At 39.1% G+C, this 23,961-nt stretch overlaps 1 protein-coding gene across 1 annotated transcript in view; it reads left to right on the plus strand.

Moving 5' to 3' along the window:
• Positions 1-23,961, plus strand: part of PTPRR (protein tyrosine phosphatase, receptor type, R) — a 160,835-nt gene that overhangs the window by 127,915 nt on the left and 8,959 nt on the right. Inside the window, exons 9-13 of the mRNA XM_009997757.1 lie at positions 2,019-2,103; positions 9,972-10,051; positions 12,209-12,346; positions 18,997-19,107; positions 20,644-20,801. Of these exons, the coding sequence (XP_009996059.1) occupies positions 2,019-2,103; positions 9,972-10,051; positions 12,209-12,346; positions 18,997-19,107; positions 20,644-20,801 (572 nt within the window). The remainder of the gene's footprint in view (positions 1-2,018; positions 2,104-9,971; positions 10,052-12,208; positions 12,347-18,996; positions 19,108-20,643; positions 20,802-23,961) is intronic.

A 23,961-nucleotide genomic window follows, 5' to 3' on the forward strand; every position in this document is an offset into this window, starting at 1 on the left:
GGAAAGAGGAACAATAAAGATGGTCTAATAAATACATGGACATCAGGCAGAGAGGGTAGAAAAATCAAAACCAAATCAGATGTTGCAGCTTCATGTAAGATATTTAGAAGCCAAGTTGGGAAGCAGAAAATAATCAAAGCAATTCATATTGAGCCATCATAATTATACTTAGAAGCACAGAATCATTGAATAATTTGTGTTGGAAGGGACTTTAAAGATCATCTTATTCCAACCTCACTGCCATGGACAGTGGACACTTCCCACTAGACCAGGTTGCTCAAAGTTCCATCCAACTTGGCCTTGAACACTTCCACAATTTCACTGGGTAACCTGTTCCAGTGTCTCATCACCATCACAGGAAAGAATTTCTTCCTAATATCCAGTCTAAGCCTACCCTCTTTTAAACTGTTACCTTTGTCCTGTTGCTCCCTGCCTTTATAAAATGCCACTCTCCGGTCTTCCTGTAGGCCCCTTCAGGTACTGGAAGGCTGCTAGAAGGTCTCCCTTTAACTTTGCCTTATCTTCAACCAGAAAAGTAAGAGGACAGCTTCCCTTGCTTGGTGAACCCATGTAAAGATCTGCTGTTGGGTGCATCCTTGGCAAGCTGTTAGGGACCTTGTCCCTGTTCCTGTAAAAAAAAAACTACGAACCCACGGCAGCCAGTCATGCTGGGCAGGACCAGACCTTGGGTCTGAAGGACAGTGGCCATGCATTGCATCTGTGCCAGAGTCCTGGGCAGGGCTGTGCCTGTGGAATTAGAAACAGGCTGATTTTGGACAAAAATCCTTAAGATTTTCCGGTGGTGCAAGTCAAAGGAGGTTTGCACTGAATAGGGTAGGAACATATCCTTTGTGTCTCCTCATGTTCCTGTGTGTCTGTATGAGGCAATTACTTAATATGCTGCTGTCTCTTTGGATAAATGTCCCAGGCTAGCAAAGAAGTTTTCAAGTCTCTAGTAATGACTGTGCTTTTAAGTAGAAGTATTAATTTACTGAAGACCAAATTCCAGCTTACCCTAAGATAATTTAAATAGTGCTGGCCAAAAAAAATCAGTGAAAAATGGGATCTGAATCAAATGAAGCATTTTTAAAATGGGATTTTGCCAGATTGTTTTGGTTGGTAAAACATCCTTTATGATCAAAAAGAAAAACCCTACATGTTTCATCTTGCCATTTTCCAAGTGTTGTTTTTATTCTACTGTAATAACACTAACAATGTTTGAGGATCTCAAAGATAAATATATTCTCCCCTCCCACCTTTAGACCAACTGAAGCATTGGTCAGTGAAAAACTGGAGGATTTTTTCTTTTTGTACTGACAAAGAATTTTTAAAAACCCATTAATTTTAAGCTGATAAGAAGTATATCATTTGTATATTTTTGGAACTTCAAGCAAGCTGTCACATTAGTTACTTGTACATAAGCATATTTAAAGAAGACAACATTGATTAGTCACTCGAAGAACAAAATGGGAATTGAGAGCTTCAGATTTTATTTGTATTACACTTTTGAATCACTGAGTGCAAAAGACTAAGGCACTTCATTCTAATAGATTCCATAAAAAGCAATTAAAGTTTTTGACTGTCATTGTTAAGGGTTTTTCATAAAATTAAAAAAAAATAAAAATTCTCATCACTTAATATTTAATTATTGTGAAAGTTCCTCCCCCAATTGTGGTGAAAGTTCCTACCCCAGTTATGTAAAATATGTTTTTCTCCTACAGTACTGCACTCTTCAACTCCACTTTCCTAGAACTATTGTGTGTTTTAACTTCTCTCCTACTCCTGCAAAAACTTTGCTTTTAATTCATAAGAAGTGTTCCTTGGAAGTCACCCGTTCAATATGCAACTCCCTGTGTTTATTAAAGGAAGGGTGTTGACAGGCTTGAGGTGGGAACCACTTTTTTTCTTAATAACTTTGATGTCAAAAGACAGTTGTGTAACAGCAGATGGCCTTCTGGTGATAATTTCCTGCATGGCTCCTTTGGAAACACCAATCTGATTTAATTTATTTTTTATAGGAAATACCAATGAATTTTGTGGATCCCAAAGAAATTGACATCCCGAGTCATGGAACTAAAAACCGCTATAAAACAATTTTGCCAAGTAAGTGAGTTAGCCCATGGTTTCCTACTGTGACATGTAGCCCTGCTTTGAGAACATTGCTGTGAAAATCTAGCAGTCTTTATTTTTGATCATTGTGTACCTGTTCATAAACTTATTTATATTCTATGTAGAAAGACAACAAAAACCCAGTGCTGTAGGACTGGCAAATGCAGAGCTCTGACTGGATGCCTTAGTAGGTACACACTTTGTCAGCAGCCCAACCACACAGACTGAGCAGCAGCCTGGGTGCAGGCTGGTTTTCTCTGGAAAACAACTCAGGTAGATGGGTAGAGAGACGTCTGCTGAGTCTCGCAGTATCTCCCCCTGATTTGGAGGATAAGAGGAGCAAGATTCTTACTTTCATCACAGCCCACACCATCTTTCAGTCATTTAATTCCCACTGGTTGGCCCAAGCTACTTAGAATCCTGTCCAACATGAAGTGGCTCAGATTAAAAAAAATGCAAACGCATCCTATCCTTTCTTGTAGTGGACTTCCATTTTTATAGGTACTCTGGTGTTGTTTTTCTTCTGCTAGCACCACATGGCTTTGTGGAAATCTGTTTACATTAGTCATAAAGCTACTCTCACAAAGTACTGTTGCATCATTGCTGTAAACTTGTTTACATACATACATAGCTTTGCTATGCTGCATCTGTTTTTCACCGGCCCAAATTATTTGTTCCTGACAAAGTAACAATTGCTTTGTTATAATTAGAGGTGACTGAAAACTTTTCAGTGAATAGTTTTCCTTCAAAACACACATTTCTCTGAAATGCAACTCTTTTAATAACATTTTTTGTGGGACAATGAGGTCTTCCCTTTTTCTTTTATTAATAATTTTCTTTTCTGGTCAGTTTCAAAACAGGCTGCAGAAGTTTTAACATTGCACTAAATATAGACATTAATAGTGGTTTTTTTTATAATATTTTGACATCACCGAAGTAAAAATGTGCAGTGATTCAAGAGGTTAGGAGACACTCCCACAGAAAAATGTAAACACATCCCTTTCGCTCAGGTTTGGAATGAATAATACTTTTGAAATGACAGCATATCCTATCAAATAGAAGTTTGTTTTCTAATCATCTCTATAATGTCCTTGTAGGCCTGTGTTATATAGTAGCTATACAAACTCGTACACTTCAAATGACAAGATTTATCTCAGCAAGTCTAAATCATTGTAATCTGTTCCAACATACAAAGGCCTTGCAGTCAAAGTAATGAAAACTGATGGCCTTGAGCTTCTAAGTTGGTCTCCAAAATGTGATATGTAGCTGGGAAAGAAGCTATGTTTGTGGAGTCCTTGCTTCCCTTCAGCCCCCAGTAAAATTCCCATTAACTTCAAGGTTAGTTCATCTATTGCCACCAGTAGCTGTGTGCAGCTGAGTGCATTGGAGGAATATTGAAAGAAATTAAAGAAAATAACTGAATGCAAGTTATATACCAAGTAATAAAAAAAATCATCATCCCTTAGCATCTGGCCCAGTGTCAACAGGATGTACAGGGAAGGTGAAGTCCTGACCCCTTTGACGACAGCAGGACTTTTGCCATCAGCTGCAGTGGAGCCAGGATATCTCCAAGCCTCCCTCCTTGACAAGTGGAATTTTGGAAGATGTTCTCCCTTCCCATAGTATCTCACGTCCGAGCTGCCCCAGTCACCATCAGCTTTGCCTTCAGCGGTACCTTGCAAATGCAATGAGTCCTGCTTCACTGCAGAATGTGTTTTGAATCAGGACATGACAGCTGGGCCACAGTTGATGCTGAAGAGCTTTAAGAACCAGCATGCCTTTGTGTTTTCATCTCCAGTTAGCCAGGACAGGCTGCTGGCTCCCAGGCACATGTTCAGTCCAAGCACGTTGCCGGGGCGCACCACAGCTACTCACTGACAGGCACTTTGTAACCACCTCTGACAGAAATCCAAAGGTCTGTTGTGTGTTAGCACCAGGCTGTTTCAAAGAAGGTATTTTGAGGATTGAGGCACATGCTCATAATAAATACTCACACACCCCACACCCAGTCCGAAAGGGTTTGGAAACGATTTGAGTGATTAAATAGAACAGCCTTCCTGGTTTCCTGCTCCAATGATATCAACCCGCTGCTTCACATGCCCATGTCAGTTTTTCCATTCCCAGTGCTGGGTGTATCTGCTGAATTGGGGCACCTGTGGTGACAAGTGATGTTTGAGCTGATGGATTATCTCCTGAAAATGCCCAGTCCTGCCAGCTCCACCCTCTGCACTGTGGAGGATCTTCTCTTTGTCTAAGAGATAATTCTGTGACAGGGTGCAGAAGGACAGGTTTTTGGTAACAGATATTACCAACTGAACATACTCATGTGAAATAAACTGCCTGCCTAATGAAAATTATTCTGTATGGAAAACTATACCATGCAAGAAATGTTCCATTTCTATAAAAGATGTTTCAGTGGCAGTATAACACAGCCAACACTCTCACATAAACACCACGATGCCTCTTTACATTTTCTAACTGTTATTTGCTTTATAATAATAAGTGTGGGATAAGAGGCAAGTGTCTTCACTATTCCTTAAAATCACTGTTTCTTTCTCTCCTCCTGGCCCTACCCACTGGTCCTGTCAAACCCCTCCTGGTATCTTCAGCAGCATCCCCTCTGCCATCCACCTACAGCATTTCTCACCCTCTCTGAGCAGCTTCCCAATTCTGCACATAGATTTTCCAGTCTTTCACTGTGTTCACATCCTTGTGGCAGAACATCAGCCTTACTGCTCCCTCCTCATCCTCTTGCTGCACATCATCACCTTTTTCTGCTGTCCCCTGCAGCCTCTGCTACATGTCACAGCAACAGGACCTAAGCTACAAAGCCCTGTGTATTTTCCCCTTCCTATCTCACTTTTCCACCTCAAACCAGAAGCAGAATTCCTGTGGTGCTACAGAGCATACATGGGCTCTTGCTGACAAAGGAACAAGTGGCTTGACACTGTTCTCTGGGTATCTCTGTGTGTGGAACACACACAAGGTACATGGATGTCATTCCTTACCCCTTTCTGAAGAGTACCCTCAGGGCAAAGGCCTTCAAGAAAACATAGCAGAACAGCAGTTTCACAGTAACATGAAGGTAGAAAGCACTTGGTGGGTGAGACCCACAAATCCACAAGCTGTTGCATGAAGTGCTTGTGCTAAAACTGGCTCTGGCACTCCAGTTAAGGACAAGGGGAAACTTAAATCTAAATTGCATGAACAAAGCACCTTATTTTGCAAGCTTATAGGCAGATGCTGGAAAACCATTCTCTTGATGCTGAGATTTTTCAAGCTCCCTTGCACTACAGGCCTGACTATGAAGGGTCATGTTTGCTCCATTCCCACTCTCTAATGAAGGCAAAAGCCTCGCCAGCAGGCTTTCAAATACCACAGGAAAAATCATATTTATAAAGCAGGAGTAAATCTCAGCAGAATTCAACATGGGTTCATCAAAGCAATTTTTTGTGTCCAGATGAGTCAACAAAATGTGTCCCAGTTCTGGTGACCAGTATCATAACATCTATATTATTTCTAAAAAGCCAGTATCATAATAATTGACCTGTGTTAGATTGCATAGTTGAAAGTGCAAATGGATGTTAGGCAAACCTTATTTTTAGTGAATAAGAAAGATTTCTTTTGCATGAGTGAAACTGTATTTTGTAACTCCAACGCATATTTTAAAATGCAGAAGCACTCACCATTATAAATCTGCTAAGTTTTCCATTGAGAAACCCTGGACTATATTGGAAACACCAGGAGATGATTCAGATGGGATTAAAAAAATATGCACAATTTACAGGTGCTTATACATCAGGTATTTTGAGGCAGTTGTGTTCTTTGCAAGCAGGAACATCTTACATTAGAACAGATTGCTCAGAGCCCCATCAAGCCTGACTTTGAATGTCTCCAGGGATGGGACCCCCACCACCTCTGTAGGCAACCAGCTCCAGCGATCCACCACCCTCATGTTAATGAATTTTTTTGTTATTGTCCAACCTAAATCTACCCTTTTCTAGCTTAAAACCATTACTCCTTGTCCTATTGCTACATGCCTTTGTGAACAGGTCTTCCCCAGCCTTCTGATAGGCTCCTTTAAGGTATTGGAAGGTTGCAAAAAGGACCTCTGGAATCATCTCTTCTTCAGGCTGAACAACCACAACTTCTTCAGCCTGTCTTCCTAAAATAAGTGCTCCAGTTCTCTGATCATTTGCATTGCCATCCTCTGGACATGCTCCAATAGGGGGGTAATGCTTTCTTTAACCTTCCTTTTCTGGTTTACACACCTGTAGAAGCCCCTCTTGTTTTTCTTGACATCCCTTGCCAATTTCAGCTCCAGCTGCACCTTGGCCTTCCTGACCTCATCCCTACACAACCAGGCAATGTCCCTATACTCTTCCCAGTACACCTGTCCCCAATTCCACAGCTTGTGTAGGTTCATTTTGCCTTTTAGTTTGACCAGCAGGTCTTGACTCAGCCATACTGGTCTCCTGCCTTCCTTCCCTCACTTCCTACCCCTGGGGATTGAGACCTCTTGCGCTTTATGGAAAACATCCTTAAAGATCTGCCAGCTCTGTTCTGTTCCCTTGTCCCTGAGGGCCATTTCCCACAGAGTCCTTACACCTGTCCCCAATTCCACAGCTTGTGTAGGTTCATTTTGCCTTTTAGTTTGACCAGCAGGTCTTGACTCAGCCATACTGGTCTCCTGCCTTCCTTCCCTCACTTCCTACCCCTGGGGATTGAGACCTCTTGCGCTTTATGGAAAACATCCTTAAAGATCTGCCAGCTCTGTTCTGTTCCCTTGTCCCTGAGGGCCATTTCCCACAGAGTCCTATTTACTAGCTCCTTGAAGAGTTGGAACTAAAAGCCTATTCCCCACCTGGTAGAGATTGGCAATGCTGTCTGGTGTGAGTCTTCCATATTCTGTGTTACAATGTTTACCAAATAATGCCATAATATCATCATTTTTAGACTGCAAGTAAAACCAGGCACAATAGGGGTGTTTAAATTTCAAAATGTTTCAATATCTGAAAGATGTGTGATCTGCTGGGCTGCAGGTGTGAGAGCAATCTGCCTCACATTTTTTTTTTGTTTCCTTTCCAGCTCACAAAACAGTAATTCCTTAAGGGCTGCCCTTCTCACAGTATTTCAGTCCTACTGTTGGTATGGCAAGTAGGACTGGGCTAGGACTAACAAATTACTTATCTTGTAAATGCTACAAAGACAAAGATTCCCATGCCCTAAAGAACTTAAAACATAGTAGCAGTCTAAAGGGAAGAAGGAAAAGCTTTGGCAGCACTTTGTAGCCACTGCACAATGAACATCCTTTTCAATGGGACAGTGTCCTGGGTCTTCGTTATAGTGTTCTTCATGGAGTGGATGAACCTCCAGTATCAAGGGCAGTGGGGGAGGCTGGCTGGCAGTGACCAGCTTGTTCCCTGTACTGGGCAGTTTCATGGGGCAAGCTACAGCCCCTTTAGCTGCCTCCTATTCCTCCAGCCTGATAAATTCACACCAGTATTAATCTCTTAAAGATGGAATTAGAAGCTTCTTCTCCTCTAATGGGAGAGCTATTCCAAACTTCCTAGATACACAAAAGAAAATGGCAGTAATTTGGCCTCTGCCAAAACTGTAGGGGGCATTTGTTATTAGTAATTGTAAGTGCTTAACAGCTCTGCTGAGTTTCAAGATGCTTTACAAACATTGATGAATTCAGCCTTGCAGCCACCATCTGTGTCTTTCTGCTGTAGTTTCAGACTCAGGCTTCACCATCCTTGAGGAAAAGATTATTTCCTCCAAGGTATTTGTCATCCAGGAGGTAGCTAATTACTTCCATTTGTGGCTGATGATTGCTTAGTGGCTCTGGTTCTTTAGTGGTGCTCAGGTTTTTCTCATTTCAGAGCTAAGTTTACAGCACTTACCTATTTCATAACTGATCAGGACTGTAAATTTATAAAAGATTCCCCTACAGAAGCAGTGTTTGTTTCGATGATTGGAGTTGGAAGGAGGTCTCAGAAATCGTGAAACTAATTTAGCTGCTCCTTAGTAACAGAGGGTTTTATCCCAAGAAATGGCAATTAAGCTGGATGTTGAGTCTACTTGGAAGAGGTTTTTTAAGGTAGGGGTCAAGCCACACCAGAATCAGAGGTATTGTGTGAACTGGAGGAAGTGGGTGTTTTTCCAAGGCCATGTAGCCTGAGGCATTTGTGGAAATGGCTAATAATCACTCTGTGCTGAAAAGGAATGAGAGGTTTCCTGTCCTCATATTGTTGAGGGGGAAAAAAAAAAACAAGAAAAAAAAAACCAAGAAAAAAAAAAGCTCTAAGTGAAAAAGTTGGGAAAGTTAGTACAAAGAGATTTTAACGCAAGTTAACTAGGGTTCACTTGTGCTATTAATGCAGAGAACGAGACTTCCATGCACACAGACTCTGAACTAGAAATCATACATTCATTTGCACATTTTAAGAAACATACTTTCAAAACACAATCCTGGGTCCTACAAAGGCTCCATTCCTGGCCAAGGCACTTCTGTGACCTCCAGTAGGAAAAGGGCCTCAAGAATGTTCAGGATCATCTCTCTTCTTCCTTTGATTTGCAGAGGTTTTATCTTGTTCTTAGGAACAGGATGAAAAGTCACAAAAGGAATCCAAAGCAACTCTGAATATGCCAGGTTTTACTACAACATATGTACACCAATTAAATATTTCTTATTTAAACAGCAGGGTCGCATTTTCTTACCATTCTCCAGTTCAGCGTCCATGTGTGTGTCTTCGAACACGTTGCCTAGATTGCACGCAGCAAAGCAGCTCTCCCGAGACTCCTTCCGAACTAATAGGTGCCTGAATACTGTCAAAAAGCTGCTGATTCCAGTTATTTAAGGAAATAGCCAGAAGAAAATACTTTTTTATTTTAGTACAGAAGTATTTCTGTATAATTCTGTTAACAGCAGAATATTTTTTTTTCAGAAAACATGAAAAAATAAGAAAGTAAAAATGTGTCCCTAGAGAGCCACAAGATAGGCACCTTATTCCCCCTTCTCCTTTTCCTTTTCTGTTACAGGCTGTGTAGTTGAGAATTTACTGGCTTAGATTCCAAAAGGGTAGTACATGGGCAATCACATCATCACAAATAAGCAACAAGAGCTTCCTTTGCAGGGGGGATTTAGTAAGCCCCAGCTTTGTACTCAACAGAACTGGCCTCCACTGAGTTCTAGATCCAAGTTCTAGAATCCAAGGCTATGAAGGACAGAGGAGTGTGAAGGAAAATGTTCCTGTGTTTTGGCTTTGTGTCTTCAGTCTGGTATACATGAATGGTCACAAACTGCCAGATGAGAGCACAGGATTGAAGGGAAGGATATGGATTACCTAGTCCAGACCCTTACAGTGAATTTACATTGGTATAAAAGAACATATGGCTGATTTCATTCCAGGCAGAGGGACCTTTTCTTAATTTAAATCCAGCTGTACTTACTGGAACAGTAAAGATTCAGGCAAAGATAAAAGTTGCATCCAAAGGACTTGGTGTAATTATCCAGCACTGTAGAATATGACACAGGTTTCAGACACAGTCTGGGCAGGTCAGCTTGATACACGATACAGGCAGACTAGATCTTGCTGAATGTTGCCTGGACCTGATCATGTTGCTTCCACGTCCACAGCTTGCTGAGATACTTCTACACAACCCACCATTGCGCACTATAGATGCACCTTAGTTATATATGATGATTCTTTGTGGCAGGAAGAATTGAATGCATAATGCTTTAGTGCATGACAACCCCAAATACAGTAGATTGTTTACTTCAACAAGTCTTTGATTTACTGTAGAAATCTTCTAACTGTGGGTTTTCTTTTCAATTTCCGTCTTCCTTGTCCTTTTAGATCCTCTAAGCAGAGTGTATTTGACACCAAAAAATCCATCTGACTCCTTGAGTACCTACATAAATGCTAACTACATTAGGGTAAGTAAACATACACACTTCATGTGCTTTTGAGACAATATTTGATTGTCCACGTGAACAGCTGATTTTGACAAGGTGTTACCAGTTTTATTCCTACCCATCTTCATTGATAAATCCTAATTGTTTTGTCTGTGTGATAGAAATGGTTTCATAAGCTGTTTTTAACAATGACCCCATAACCACGAATGTACTTAAATGGTTGCAATAAGAAAAATAATTTCTCAAATAGCTTATTAAAAGCATTAACAAACACGTGCATTACAGTTTCTGTTTATTTCAGTATTTACCCCTTTAATATTGTCATACTGCCTTGTAGTAAATAAAGGGGGCTACCTTTTAATAGTGACAGATGTTGGTATAAAAGAAGATCAGCATCAACTACAATATAAGCTGTAAAGTCACTCATTGCAGTCATCTCATGCACAAACAAGTTCAGTGGTAATGTTTTGTTTTTTTTCATGTGTAACTATATTAGTTGATAGTCCTGAAATAATAAATCAAACAATTAAATAAAAGCTGTAATGAATTTGTGAGAAGGAGCACAAACAGGTGTGTTAAATATACAACTGTGCTCCAGCACACACCTTTGTTCACATATCTACTCCCTGTATAGAGTGGTTACATGACACAAAGACTTCACCAGCGTGAACTCTGTTGGAAAGCATTCTTTCTAAACGTCAACTATTTTCTAATACTCTATCACACACACACTTGAACTTGTGGCACAGTGTGTGCTAAATACACTACCAAGGAACCACTTCAGTCATGTTTTACGAGTATATTCCTCTACTTACAAATTAAATGTATTAGAGTTACATACCAGATCCTCAGCTGGAAGAAATGTAATAGTGCCACTGAAATTTGGCCCTGGAGCTCTGCAGTGATATTGCTTGTTTAACTACCAGTAAACTAATATATACATACATATCCCCCATACCCCTTACTCTGCCTCACTTTACATCCCATACTCCCAGTCTGTTGTATGAAAGACATCATTATGTAACTATGCAGAGTAGCTCTCTTTGGAAAGCAACTCTTCCATCAATCAGACCATGTTTTCAGTTCTCTGAGGTCTCCATTTTCCCCATGCCACCTCCCTCAGGCCAACAGATTATGATTTCTCCTGCTACTAACATCAGTTGAACTGTCAGCAACTGCAGAAAAAAATCCAATCCAATGATGAAATGGAATTTCACATCCATGTATGCAATATCAATAGGTTTGCTGGGTTTCTGACACCCCTTTCTTGGACAAAGTGTGTTCAGGCAGATTGATAAGAAGAAGGAGGACTATTTGTACCAGCTGAGGCTCTATGCCATTGGTCATGCTATGAGTAACAGCTATCAGGGAAAAAGGCACCCAAAAGAAAGACCCATGAGTAGAGGCTCCTTCGCTACCTCCAGCTGCACTCCATTCACTCATTCCCTTCAAACACTGCCAGGCTCTCCTGATCTGCATTACTGCAGAAATTCACAAGTTCTCCTTCTCACCTGAAATATAAGAAGAAATCTCTTGGGTTTTCCCATATCTTTTTGCCTTTCCATCCCTTCTGCTTCCCCACTGTTAACCTGACCGTTCTTTCACTTCCTATACACGTGTCTCAAGATTCCCTATCCTGTTACTCTGTCCGTCCTATAAGGTCTCATAAAAGTGTTTCTCCTGTAGCAAAGATGCAGAGCAATCTTTGACTCCACAAGCATTAATGTATTTTCAATCTGTTTTCCTATCGTGAGTCTTTGTAGAAACCAATGTCATAGTTCTCTTTTTTTGTTGTTGTTGTTTTCTATGGCTTGCTGACTGTAAACAATTTTATAAACACTGCAGCGATATAAATCATGGACTGAAGTACCACTGGATGATGGGAAGCCCCAACAATTGAACAACAGAGTAATTTAGAAGAAGCCAAGCAAGCAGGGAAATTTGGGAGTAATTGATGTAGTCTCAGATCCATTGAATTAGTAGTTTCCAGAGGAAATTTTGTTCTGCTCAAAAATTCTGATTTACTATACTGTTAGTCATTACTGCTTTCAGTTCAAATACTGTTTGGGATTTTTTTAATACCAGGTTTCTTTTTCTTCTCTTTTAGGACATTTACTTGCAGTTTCGGTTTATTATGTGATTTTAAAACAAATGCTTTTGTGTCTGTTTCTAAACCAGGGATATGGAGGTAAAGAGAAGGCTTTCATTGCAACTCAGGGACCCATGATTAATACCGTGAATGATTTCTGGCAGATGGTTTGGCAAGAAGACAGCCCTGTCATTGTTATGATCACAAAGCTGAAGGAAAAAAATGAGGTATGACAACTACCCAATCTGAGAAATTATTCCAATGTTTGCATACTGTAGAAATAACCTTAGTAGGTATGGAAGGAAGCTAGTGGATAACCAACTCCTAAATATTCTGGTATTGGGCACTGTGAAAAGTAATGTTGGAGTAGATAAGTACACTGACTTCAATTGCATAGAAGTTATAAAAGATATATTAAAAATATATATATATTCATTCCATTTTCTGGATCTGTGCTGCTGAGTTTCTCATTTTTTAACTACCTCATTTATCTGTTGGTCACCTCTGTACCTTTTGTCACTTTCTGTTAAGTTACGATTAGAGGTTTCCTGACATGGTTGAAGTTTGCACTTTTCTACAATGGCAGGTTTGTAATCCATTCCAGATATAAGAAATTTTCTGGGCCATCTCAGAAGCATAGCTTGGACTCACAACTGCCAGTACCATGGAGGGACTTGGCCAGCATGGAAATACATGACTCTTTACCTTAGTTCCAAGAAGACAGGACAATTGCATTTTAATTACTAATGGCCATCTAGTTGCCTGTTATACATTCTCTGACTTTTGGAGTGATTCCCAACTACATCTTTAATAACTTTATGTAGTGTTGATGGAAGTTGTTGCCAGGCTTTTCTTGGTGGTGCCAGAGTCCATATTTGTGACTGCCAGCCATTAGGAATAAAAATCACCCTCCCATGCAGAGGGCCAAGACAAAGCTCTGTTTTGGAAGTTTAAATGTTCAAGAAGTGTTTCATGGGGCTTGTGCACAAGAGAGAGACATAAGCAATTTTGCTTCTTTCTTGTGTCCAGACTGCTAGACTTGGTAGCAATTCCCAGCTCCATGTAGGTGCCTCAACCAAGTCTCAGGACCATGCCAGTTAAGCACCAGGGTTATATTACCTCTGCTCCACTCCCACACCTGCCCTTCAAACTCAAGACTCATGTGTTGATAGAGAAACAGAGTTTAGGCAGATAGAGTTCCCAATAAGAGTGATCAAGGAACCAAGATCCTAAGTGAGTTCCCTGGGCTCAGACTCCACTGCTCCATTTAAAAGTGGACTCAGTAGATATACTCTTCTTTCTTCTTCTCTTGGCCACTCCTTGGCTCTTTGTCATGGTGAGTTTGGGCTTCTAATATGAACTGGCTTTAAAATCCAGTGGATTTCAAGAAAGCTGTGTATAAAAAGTGGGTTGGTCCTGTAAAATATCCCAAGATGTATTTCCAAACCAGGTGCCATTTTTGCACTACATTGTTCAAACAAATGTCCAGAAGCCTACATTAAAAAGGTTACTTCTGCAAACATAGAAAACTTAGCCCAGCCTAATTGGCCAAAAGAATAGCTTTTTCACTGAGGAAATGCTGACTATTTAAACACTCACATCTGACACTGTGTAAGAAGAATGACTTGAAAGAAGTGCCCAGTGGTTTCCATCATGTCAGGAAGCCCTGTGTTTACCTGAGTTACGCAGGCTCTAAGCGCTGGTGTTTACCCGCATTGTTGTGGCCTGGCAGTGGTAATTTCCTCCTAACAGAAAGGGTGGGGAATCTCATATCATTCCCAGGCTATAAAGAGAGGCTGTGTTTGCACAAGCTGTCCTGCCCTGTCTAGAAACCTTAGGAACTCTCACACCATTAGTGGGTTCCTCCTGAAATCTTGCTTGCTATTGAAAAAAACCCCAAGAGCTTAGCTAATGTCTGTGCTCAGTTATCTAGTTTAACTCCACTGTTAAGGTATTTGCTCTCTGTAGAAAAGGCAAGAGCAGATGTTACTTAGCATAATAGCACTTGTTATTTCCTCTTCCCTTCGGTCTGCTTTATTTCCATCATTTTCGGGGAAGTACAGCTGCAATATACACATACACAAACACCTTCATATTTGAAAGCGTACTCAGCCACATCCACCCCTGCGCAAATAAACCTGACTCTCAGGTATAAGACTCATTCCTCAGTTAGTTTAACATCAGTCAGCTTCAGTTGGAGCTATAACATATTAAAATGTGTAAATTAATGTATAATGAGGGAGCTCTCCAATGAGAGGTGTCTGAAAAACCATAATCTCAACAATAAATTCATTTATTTAGCATCAGTTAAATTATTTGTGACATTACTGCCCTAATTCAATATACTGATGCGATGAATTTGCATTAGCAATGGGAATTGTGTGAAATGATAATAAACAAAGGTTTCTGTACAGTTAGTTCCTTTCATGAGATGAAAAAAAAAATGGTTAAGACTCTCTGGTAACAGTTTTTGTAAGGTATGTTAAGAAAAAACATGAAAGTTGAGTGCTGAGCAGAATATTCATTTCAGCTGTATGAAAAAAACATAGAGCATTACATGATTGGATTTTCTTTCATTTTCATTTTGAAGTCTGGTAAGAAAACAGATGTTTGATTTGTAAGCAAGAATAATGGTGAAGGAACTATGGAGACTATGAGTTTTTTAAAGCAGAATGTGTAAAACCTCTCCCCAGAGCTACACAATGTCTGAACAGATTGGAAATCTACCTGTGCAAGGAGAGTGCACAGCAAAGGAGCTTTTGCCTGAAAAAATAATAGGAAACTTGGAATTCTAGGCTATAGTTTTAGGGTTAATATGAGGAAAAACACTTCTCACCTAGTGATCTAGTTACCCTCCCTGGCCACTGAAGAGCAGTAGTCACCTCTACCCTAAGAGAATGAGATTAATCACTCACTGAGGGTGCCCATCTCTAATTCTGTAGTGAGATTTTAGGACACAGTCTTGCAAAGCTTTATCTGCAAGGCACTTAGAAACTTCAGATATTACTGACAGTTTAGTCATGACAACTGAGAAACGAAAATTAGACAAAAATGTGAAGTGTAGGGATTTTATAGACTTCTATATAATTCTGTAGAGAAGTTTATAGACTTGTGTATTATCAGCTGCTTTGTGAAGTTATGCTTCATATTCCATAGATAATACATATTTTGCTTGTCTTTAGAAAACACTAGCAAGAAAGGACTAGTACTGACAGATGCATTAAACAATGCATGTTTCTTCAATTTGGATAAAGTAAATCTTGTTGGATCATGTAAATCTTATTGTCAGTAATTATCTAGGACAATCTCTTTAACTCACTACTTAAAGCTTATAATATTTTTCATGTAACATTTTTTTCCCTCAGTTGGTCTACAGACATATATACATAGCAAAGTAGATTTTGGTATTCAGAAATCCTACCTTCTGCACAATTCACATAAGCCTCTTTGAAGATAACTTACTAGTTGAGTACTGACACCAGATACATCTTAGGCTTTAGAAAAACTTAATAAGATTTGGCCCAAACTTAGATTTTAACATATGAAGACAAATCCTGCAAGCTGTCTTAAAGTATACTTCTCAAGCTTGAGTTAATAGTGACAGTAAATAGAGGGCAGGAGTGAAAAGGAAATCTGGAATTGAAGCTTTGTTGTAATTATTCATTACTGTTTTGTGTTGTTCTGGTTATTGGGACATCTAATGTGTAGATTTTTTGGCATAGCTATATGGAAAAATAAAGAAGTAGAGCTGGAGTGAAGCAACTTCACAAATATTTGAGAATTGTTAAGCCAAATTTGTTCAGGGTCCAAACCTAGGGAACGTAAAGCAAATAGATAACCCATCAGCTGAGGAATCCTTCCTCCGTTCAGCAGAATTGTCTGGGGGACCAGGCTGCAGTAGGAGCACTTTGTGGTAAGTTAAAAAAGCCCATGCTCCTGAGCACAACCAACCATAGCAAATATCAGGTGCCAGCCCCAGTCTGAGGCAGGGCTGGACCCTGCTTGGTATGCTTAGTGCTGGAGATCCACCTCAGGAGCAGTCCCATGAAGCCTGGCACCCTGCAGGCGTGGGATGGAGCAACAAGGAGAGGGCACAGCGGATGGAGGGAGCCTAAGCCTGCAGCCCTGTGACAGGGTGGGGAGGACATGTGAGATACTGTTTCTTGTATAAACTTCCTGTTCATGTCAGAGAATGTTCCTGGGGTTTTTTTGTGTTTGTTGTTGTTGTTTAAAAAAAAAAAAAAAGTCAGGCACCAGATCAATAATAAGTAATTATGTATTAGCAAAAAACTAACCAATGGAAATGAACATGAGGGGGGAATTTCAAAGATGGCAGGAAGATTAGATTTTCCACATGAAAGTAGGAAGATTCCCAGGTTTTTGGCTGGCATGCAAGTTGACTGGGATTGCTTTTTTTTAAGGTTAGACACCTTTTAAAAAACTCTGCTCATAGCTGTTATATGTTTGCTGACTATACAGAGGATTGTATGTCCAGCCACAAACTCATAAAACATGGGACCTATTTAGAAAGTGTTCTAATAAATACATATGGTGAAAGAGAAACTATGCAGCCTTGGCCATCTGTAAGGAACAGAACTGGGACCAGAACAAAGAGGGGAGGTAAAGGAACACACAAGGATAAGAACAAGTGGATTCTTCTTTTTTTCTGCTATATGTTATAGGTGATAAATTTTTACTGATAACAGACATGAGGCTAGAGAGCACCCTTCTTAACCACTGTGTTTAGCTTTTGAACTGGTTTAAAATATATCTTCCTGAGACTAGTGAACTTTAAGGTTCAAACAGTAGCTTGAGGCAATTTACTCTTTTTTGCTGATGCTCTTGGGTTTTTCTATATTATTTCTTAATGTCTGTAATCTTTATCCCTCCCATCTTCATCCCTTTATTACAATTACCTTTCAAAAATGTGCCAATTTCCCCAAATATCTGTCTTTTTAGAGCTGATCCCAGCTCTATTTTCAAGTCTATTTTTTTAAAGCAGTAACAAATGATATTTTAAAAAGATGCACAAAGACTGTGTTAAAAATAATCCATTGTGTCTCACTAACTGTAGACAGACTGTTAAATGAAAGTTATTTTAATGAACAGCCCCATTTCATTGTCCACCCAGAGCAAGTTGCCAATTCCAATTCTGGGAAAGAATCAAGAAAAACACTCTTCTGGTGTGTCTGGAGGCTTTGTAGTGAGAGTCATATGCTCACATTTATCAAGAAGTCTCAGGAGTTGACTCAACTATTGTTGATTGTCGTGGTACAATTGTGTATTTAGACTTTTCTTTTTCCCATATTAGCACTGAAAACTACACTCCCAGGGAGGGGCATGAATTGCAGATCTGGCAGATGATAGTAGCTGTATGTGTCACATGGGGGGACTGTGGAACTTGCAAACACTTTTTTTGTACAAATTTCTGAGTATTTTATTACCATTCTTGATGTCTTCGGGGAGACAGCAAATTTAGGATGTTCGAGTAACTGCAAAAGGCAGGATTTGAATGAAACCAGTCAGACTGGCCAGCATTATTGCAGAAAATGGGGGTTTCACACACCTTACGCTATTAAGGTAATGAGCATCTATTTTTAGATATACAGAAGAGATGATTCGGTTCAATCAGCTATTGGCTTATCAAGTAGAGTAGCAGCTTAAAGATCACACCTGGTGGTAAAACCTTGCATTTCACTGATTTTTTTTGCTGGTTCATTTTTAGCAGGATTTGCTGGGAATTATGCTGTGCTTCAATTAATTATATTGAAGGGATTGTTTCATTTTGCCGCATGTAGGCTACTGTCTAAATATAAACCAGATTCTTCAGCAAGAGTCTGTGAGAAAATGCAAGCATGTTCTCTCTGGGATTCCTATAGCAGTAGAACTTTATGTTCTCTCGGTGTTTTGTGCTTTTTCACCTGTGCATTGGATATTAAAATTATGGTTTTCTTTAATTGTTAATGTTTCTTTTTTAATTTAATGAACAAGTCATATTGGCCAGAATTATTTAAGAAAATGTGTTTTTCAAACATCTTACAGTAATAGGCATTTTTTTTTAGAGAAGTATTTGTACAGGGATATTTGTTTATAGGTAGACCATAAAGATACTTACAGGGAAACTAATATGAAGTTGCAGTTGACTTGAAGATAAGCAAAAAACTACAGGGGAAAAATTAATTAAGTAAATACTATTTCATTTCCTTTTTAGTAGATGCTTGTAAGTTACATTGCTGAAATAGTATAACATTACTGATTCAGTAAGAATTTTGCATATGTTTTTGTGTAGCTCTAGCAAGACTGGTGGATTTTTTTAACTTTCACTTCCAGTAAGTTATATAGTAGACAACTCAGATTCTGCAGTATACTTCAACATGAACATTAAGTTTCATTTAATTCAGTAAGATCTAAGGGCACATTTGCATGTTTTGTTGTATCAGGGCTCAGGAGACTAAAGAGGATAAAAAGACTTGTGAGAAGAGGATAAATTCTGAATCTCTTGCTCAGAAGGAAATCACATTTGGAAAGAGTAAACTTTATAAATTTAATCCTATGAATTAAAGAATGTTCTAGAAAATATCTTTAATTTTGAATGTGGAAAATAATTCTTTTAGCTAAACTTCACTGAGCTTTTTAGGAATAAAAACAGCTGATCAATGTGTTCCGTGTTAGAGATTCAGATTTTTAAAAACTCAGATCCTGAAAATCAGGCCCAGGTCATTCATTAAGAACCCTGCAATATCTCCTGCTTCTGACAGGACTAACACCTCAGTCAAATTGATCTGAACATTCCAGACAAATGCATTCTGTATAAATATTAGATATGAATATGGCTCCAGGATCCAGTTTGTTGATGATACTGATGCTTGCTTTCCAGAAATGTGTGCTCTATTGGCCAGAAAAGAGAGGAATCTATGGGAAGGTTGAAGTCCTTGTTAACAGTGTGCAAGAATGTGAAAACTACACTGTCCGTCAGCTTACAATAAAGGTAACAATCTGAATCTGAGAAGCATTGTTCAGAGGGCTTTATATTTTTAACGTTAAATGAAGTTGAAGTGTTTTTTAAAGGGCCTACATTTTTACAGGAGTAATGGAGCTATGAAGCTCACAGCTGCAAGGTATGATTGAAAGAAAAGTGCTGGAACGCTTACCCTGTTGCTGCTTTGTACCTCTTTGGCAATAAGAAAGGCTTCAAAAAGAGTGCAGGTTTCAATCTCTTGAATTTCATTTGCTTTGATGCCTTTTTAGCATTTCCAAGATGATGTAAAGGGATTTTAGTTAATGAAAGAACCAGCCTAGCATCATTCTGAAAAAGATATGCTGCTCATATTGTGTGCCGAGTGCATCTATAGCCTGTTTGAGAAGCTAAAAATAAAAGGACTACATAAGGAAAGCTTCATGTTTTCATGGTTCTGAATAAAATTAACTGTCCAAAATAAGGCAGATCCTCCTAAGTTTCTCCCCATATTACACTTAGGCGCTATCAGATTGCATCATCTGCTGCTCCTGACAGGGCATCACAGTAAATTATGAAAATTTGTTTGGTGTTTCAGCCCAGGCAGTGAGAAGTAAGCAGAAGTCACATTGTCCAGCACAAGCTACTCTAGCCGATATTTAGCCCCCTTGCTTGTTGAAGTGAGTGGCAGCATCCTCTGTTGGACATAGTAATTGGAAATAGTGGGATGTTTGGTTAACCTAAAAGGGCAGTTCTTCTGTGCCTTTAACTTGAATACTGTTGTCATTTTAGTATCAGACCCTTATGATAATGTCCTTAAAAGGCAACAGAAATATGTAATAATTTAGAGATTTAGAAGCCCAGCTCAAGCTAATCTCTCTAGATCTTATTGCTGATCTAACACAGGCCTCAAATGAAAACACAGTCAGTAAGGCAGTAGTCAGATGGACAGAGCAGAACTTACATAGCTGGAGAAGCAGCTAAGTTGTCAGGTGCACAAACGCTTCTCACAACCATGTCACTAAACCACAGAATCACAGAATGATTTGGGTTGGAAGGGACTTTATAGATTATCTAGTTCCAACTCCCCTGCCATAGGCAGGGACACCTCCCACTAGATCAGGTTGCTCCAAGCCCCATCCAACCTGGCCTTGAACAGTTCCAGGGAGGGGGCATCCACAGCTTCTCTGGGCAACCTGTTCCAGTGTCTCACCGCCCTCACACTAAAGAATTTCTTCCTAATGTCTAACCTAAATCTCCTCTTGTCCAGTTTAAAGCCATTATCCTTTGTCCTCTCACTACATGCCCTTGTGAAAAGTCCCTCCCCAGCTTTCCTGTAGCCCCTTCAGGTATTGGAAGGTGCTATACAGTCTCTGCGGAGCCTGGAAGAATGCCTGGAAGAATGCCTGGAAAAATGCCCATTCCCTGCAATTACGTCCTACAAGTCTAATAAAAAAACCCTGATAAATCTCTCTTAACATTTTTACTGTTTTTTTACCACAACATTTAGAGAAATAAAAATAATTGTTCACCACAAACGTGCATATAAAATCTTCGTCTTATTTTCAGCAAGGAAGTCAGTCCCGAAGTGTGAAACACTACTGGTACACATCCTGGCCAGACCACAAAACCCCTGACAGTGCTCAGCCTCTGCTGCAGCTCATGCTGGATGTAGAAGAGGACAGGGTGGAATCACCTGGCAGAGGGCCTGTCATTGTGCATTGCAGGTAACTTGCAATCCTTCTCCTACATGACTGCCCAAAGCAAGACCACAGCAGATCACATTAAACTCTCCTCCTGAACAAAGAATATGTTCGGGGAAGAGTAAAGCTCCCCAGCTCCTCCTCATGCTAATTGACTTTTTTCTGTTCATATTTGAGGATTTGAGTTTTGGAGAGAATTTCCTTGTTGCTAGCAAATAGTTTCTGAACCATTCTCCACTTCTTTTAATGAACTCTGCTTTTCAAAAAAACAGCTGGAAAAATTATTTTTCTTCTGTTTCCTGTTCATTATTTGTTTTCTTTTTATTCTTAGTGCATCATTACATGCCTAAATCAGATGCAATGCCCTGTGACTGGTTAGCTAAAATGTCATATTTCAAGTCAACTTTGAACAGCAGGCATTAGGTACAAATTTGGAGACCAAAACACATCAGTACTAAAATTTATGAATGTTTTCACAAAGGCAGATGGTTTGATACTCAAGACCAAAGTGTGATTCAGTACTCAAGAGCAGAGTGTTGTTCACACAAATTGTAATGAACCAGAGAATGTAATTCTAATTCAATTCAATTTTATTGCTTTATATTGATTCATTGTCCCATGTTGCAATTTAAGTAGTAGGAAGTATTACTGGATTTGTTTTATTGGTGGAAAGAAGTAGATGAAGCAAAACAGGAAAAAAAAATTAAAATCAGTGTTGCCTTACTTCCTTTGCCTCCTAACTGTGATGATACATCCCTTACAGTTGGGATAGGATTTTGGTTTTTTCCCCAGAAGTACATCAAAACCAGAACTTTACATCTTGAACCACTTCTTTTCAATTCCATATTTAGAAGATTTAGAGAAGTGGAAGCCAGATTTGAGCCATCCATAATTTTTCAAAACCAGAATGTTTGTGATGAATAAAGAACTTTCCCAAATTTTATGCAGCTGTTTTTATCAGGAATTGTAGTTTCCCTAAATGATCCGCAGATCTGTGGATGGCTATTGAGGGTTCCATTTTTCCAGTAAGGATCTTAATTAATGAAGGTCTTCAGAAGAGCAGATTGTCTGAGGTGAGTGATAAGACAGCAGGGTCTGTAATCATGATCAGGAGTTTATTCATGATTAAAGACCCAGATATAATCTCAGTTGTGATTAAAATTAGTAGTACTTCAGCGACAACTCAGCTATTTATATGCTTACTACACTATGGTCTACAAAATGGGTATAGACTCACTTACACTCCATTTTCTAGTCAGATAGTTTCTTGCCTTCTAATCTGATTGCAGTTGAGGTCATCCAGGTCTTACACACTTTTGAACTTGGACCTCAGATACAACTGCACAATTCTCAGTTATTTCCAGAAGAACATTACAGCGCAAACACAAACAGTGATCCTTAATTTGAAGCAGGAACACTTTAATAATTTCTTATTATGGCAGAAGTGAGGAAAGAAAAAGTAATTCAGTTTTTTGTGCATGTCTTCTTGTAGCTTATCAGTAAAGGGTGCTGTCTTACATACATCTGTGAATAACCAATTCAGGACTCAGGATATAAGGAAGGCTTCTTCTAGCAAAGTAGTTCCTATTCTTCAAAAGAATTGCAAAAAGAGTCCTTAAAATCAGCAGCTCTGATTACACACATGACCAAGACACAGATTTCCAAAGGAAGAAAGTTCTATGTCCTTACCAATATTTATAGTGGCATTTACTGGAAAGGGGTGTATTTCCTCTCCCATGCCACTCATCAAAAGCATGTGGTAAATATGGAAAATAACTCCTTAATCTGTCCTTTGGTTATGTAGTTAGCACATAAAAATAAATTTGGGTGTAATGGCAACTAGGTGGTCTGGAATCAAATGCAAGTATTAATTGAGAGACTTCAAATGTAGAGGGAAAAGATTTTTTTTATCCAAATTGAATCGATAAATTAGGATTAGAAGACAGAATTCTATTTTGCAAATGTAAAACTAATTTAGCCCCATTTAGTCAGTGAAACCAAGTTGACTGACAATCTGGACCACAATGCCATTTTCTACTTACCAGAAGAAGCAGCAGTTTGGCATATTGGAGGACTTACAAAAGGTTCTCAAACAAGAATAGAATAAATTTTCATCCTCAGAAGCAAGAAACTGGTATAGTAATCGCTGGAAATTTTTGCTTTTCTTTCCTCATCAGCCAGTGCATGATCATGCTCTATAAAAAGCATACTGCCTGCATCTCTTAATCCCAAATTTGTAATAGTCCAATATTCCACACTCCCAATTAACAGACCACAGTCATTATGAATTAGCTACTACACATTAAAATCCTAAAAAAGGGCAATATATAGATATTTAATATATTGTTATATTATTAATATATTATGTATATATATATATACACATGTATATGTGTATATATATATACACACACCATGCTTGGGTGCTTGAAAATACTTCAAAGTAGGTAGTCCTCTGTTTTTTCCGGATATGCCAGGAAAGAAGTGTCAGACAAGTGAAGAATGATGTAATTTTTATCTTGCACTGTCTGAAATAAAGCTATGTAATAAAATAGGACTGGTGTGCCTGAGCTGAGGAAGAAAATACTTCAGAAAACCCCAGTCTTTGTTTAATACATATTAAGAACTTGTCCAAGATCACTTAATCCACCCCCCAAAAAGGGGAAAAAGAACCCTCTATTACAGTCAACTTCACTTACACTTGAATTGTTTAAACTTGTTAGCCCTGCTTTCAAGGATTTTGAAATATTTGAGGAAGAACATGGGGGTATGCATTGGATTACTTTCTCCAAGTTCCTCTTTATAAACTACATCCTTCTCCTTTTGGATACATTTATCCGATAGATATTGTTGTCCAAGGAGACAGGCTATCAACTCAGGAACTTCATCTCATTCAATCCTTTCTTACACTGCCAGTTTTACATCTTATTCCCTCATGGTTGTCTTAGACTTCCTCATATATTTAATATTGCTGAGCCTTTTTGGAAATTGTCACTTCCAGATGAGAGGGCTCTTGAGCCTCTAAAGCACTCTTATCTTTCATTCTGTGGCGAGTAGATTGTGATTTGTTTCAGCTGTTGCAAATGCACATACTTCTGGTAACACTTTGCACTCAGATATATCAAGGTTCCATCTGAGACACTCAATGTATTCTTCCTGGCATTAATTTAAATAACTCTTGTAG

Source organism: Chaetura pelagica, unplaced genomic scaffold, assembly GCF_000747805.2.
Source record: "Chaetura pelagica isolate M959 unplaced genomic scaffold, ChaPel_1.0 scaffold314, whole genome shotgun sequence".
Classification (NCBI taxonomy): domain Eukaryota; kingdom Metazoa; phylum Chordata; class Aves; order Apodiformes; family Apodidae; genus Chaetura; species Chaetura pelagica.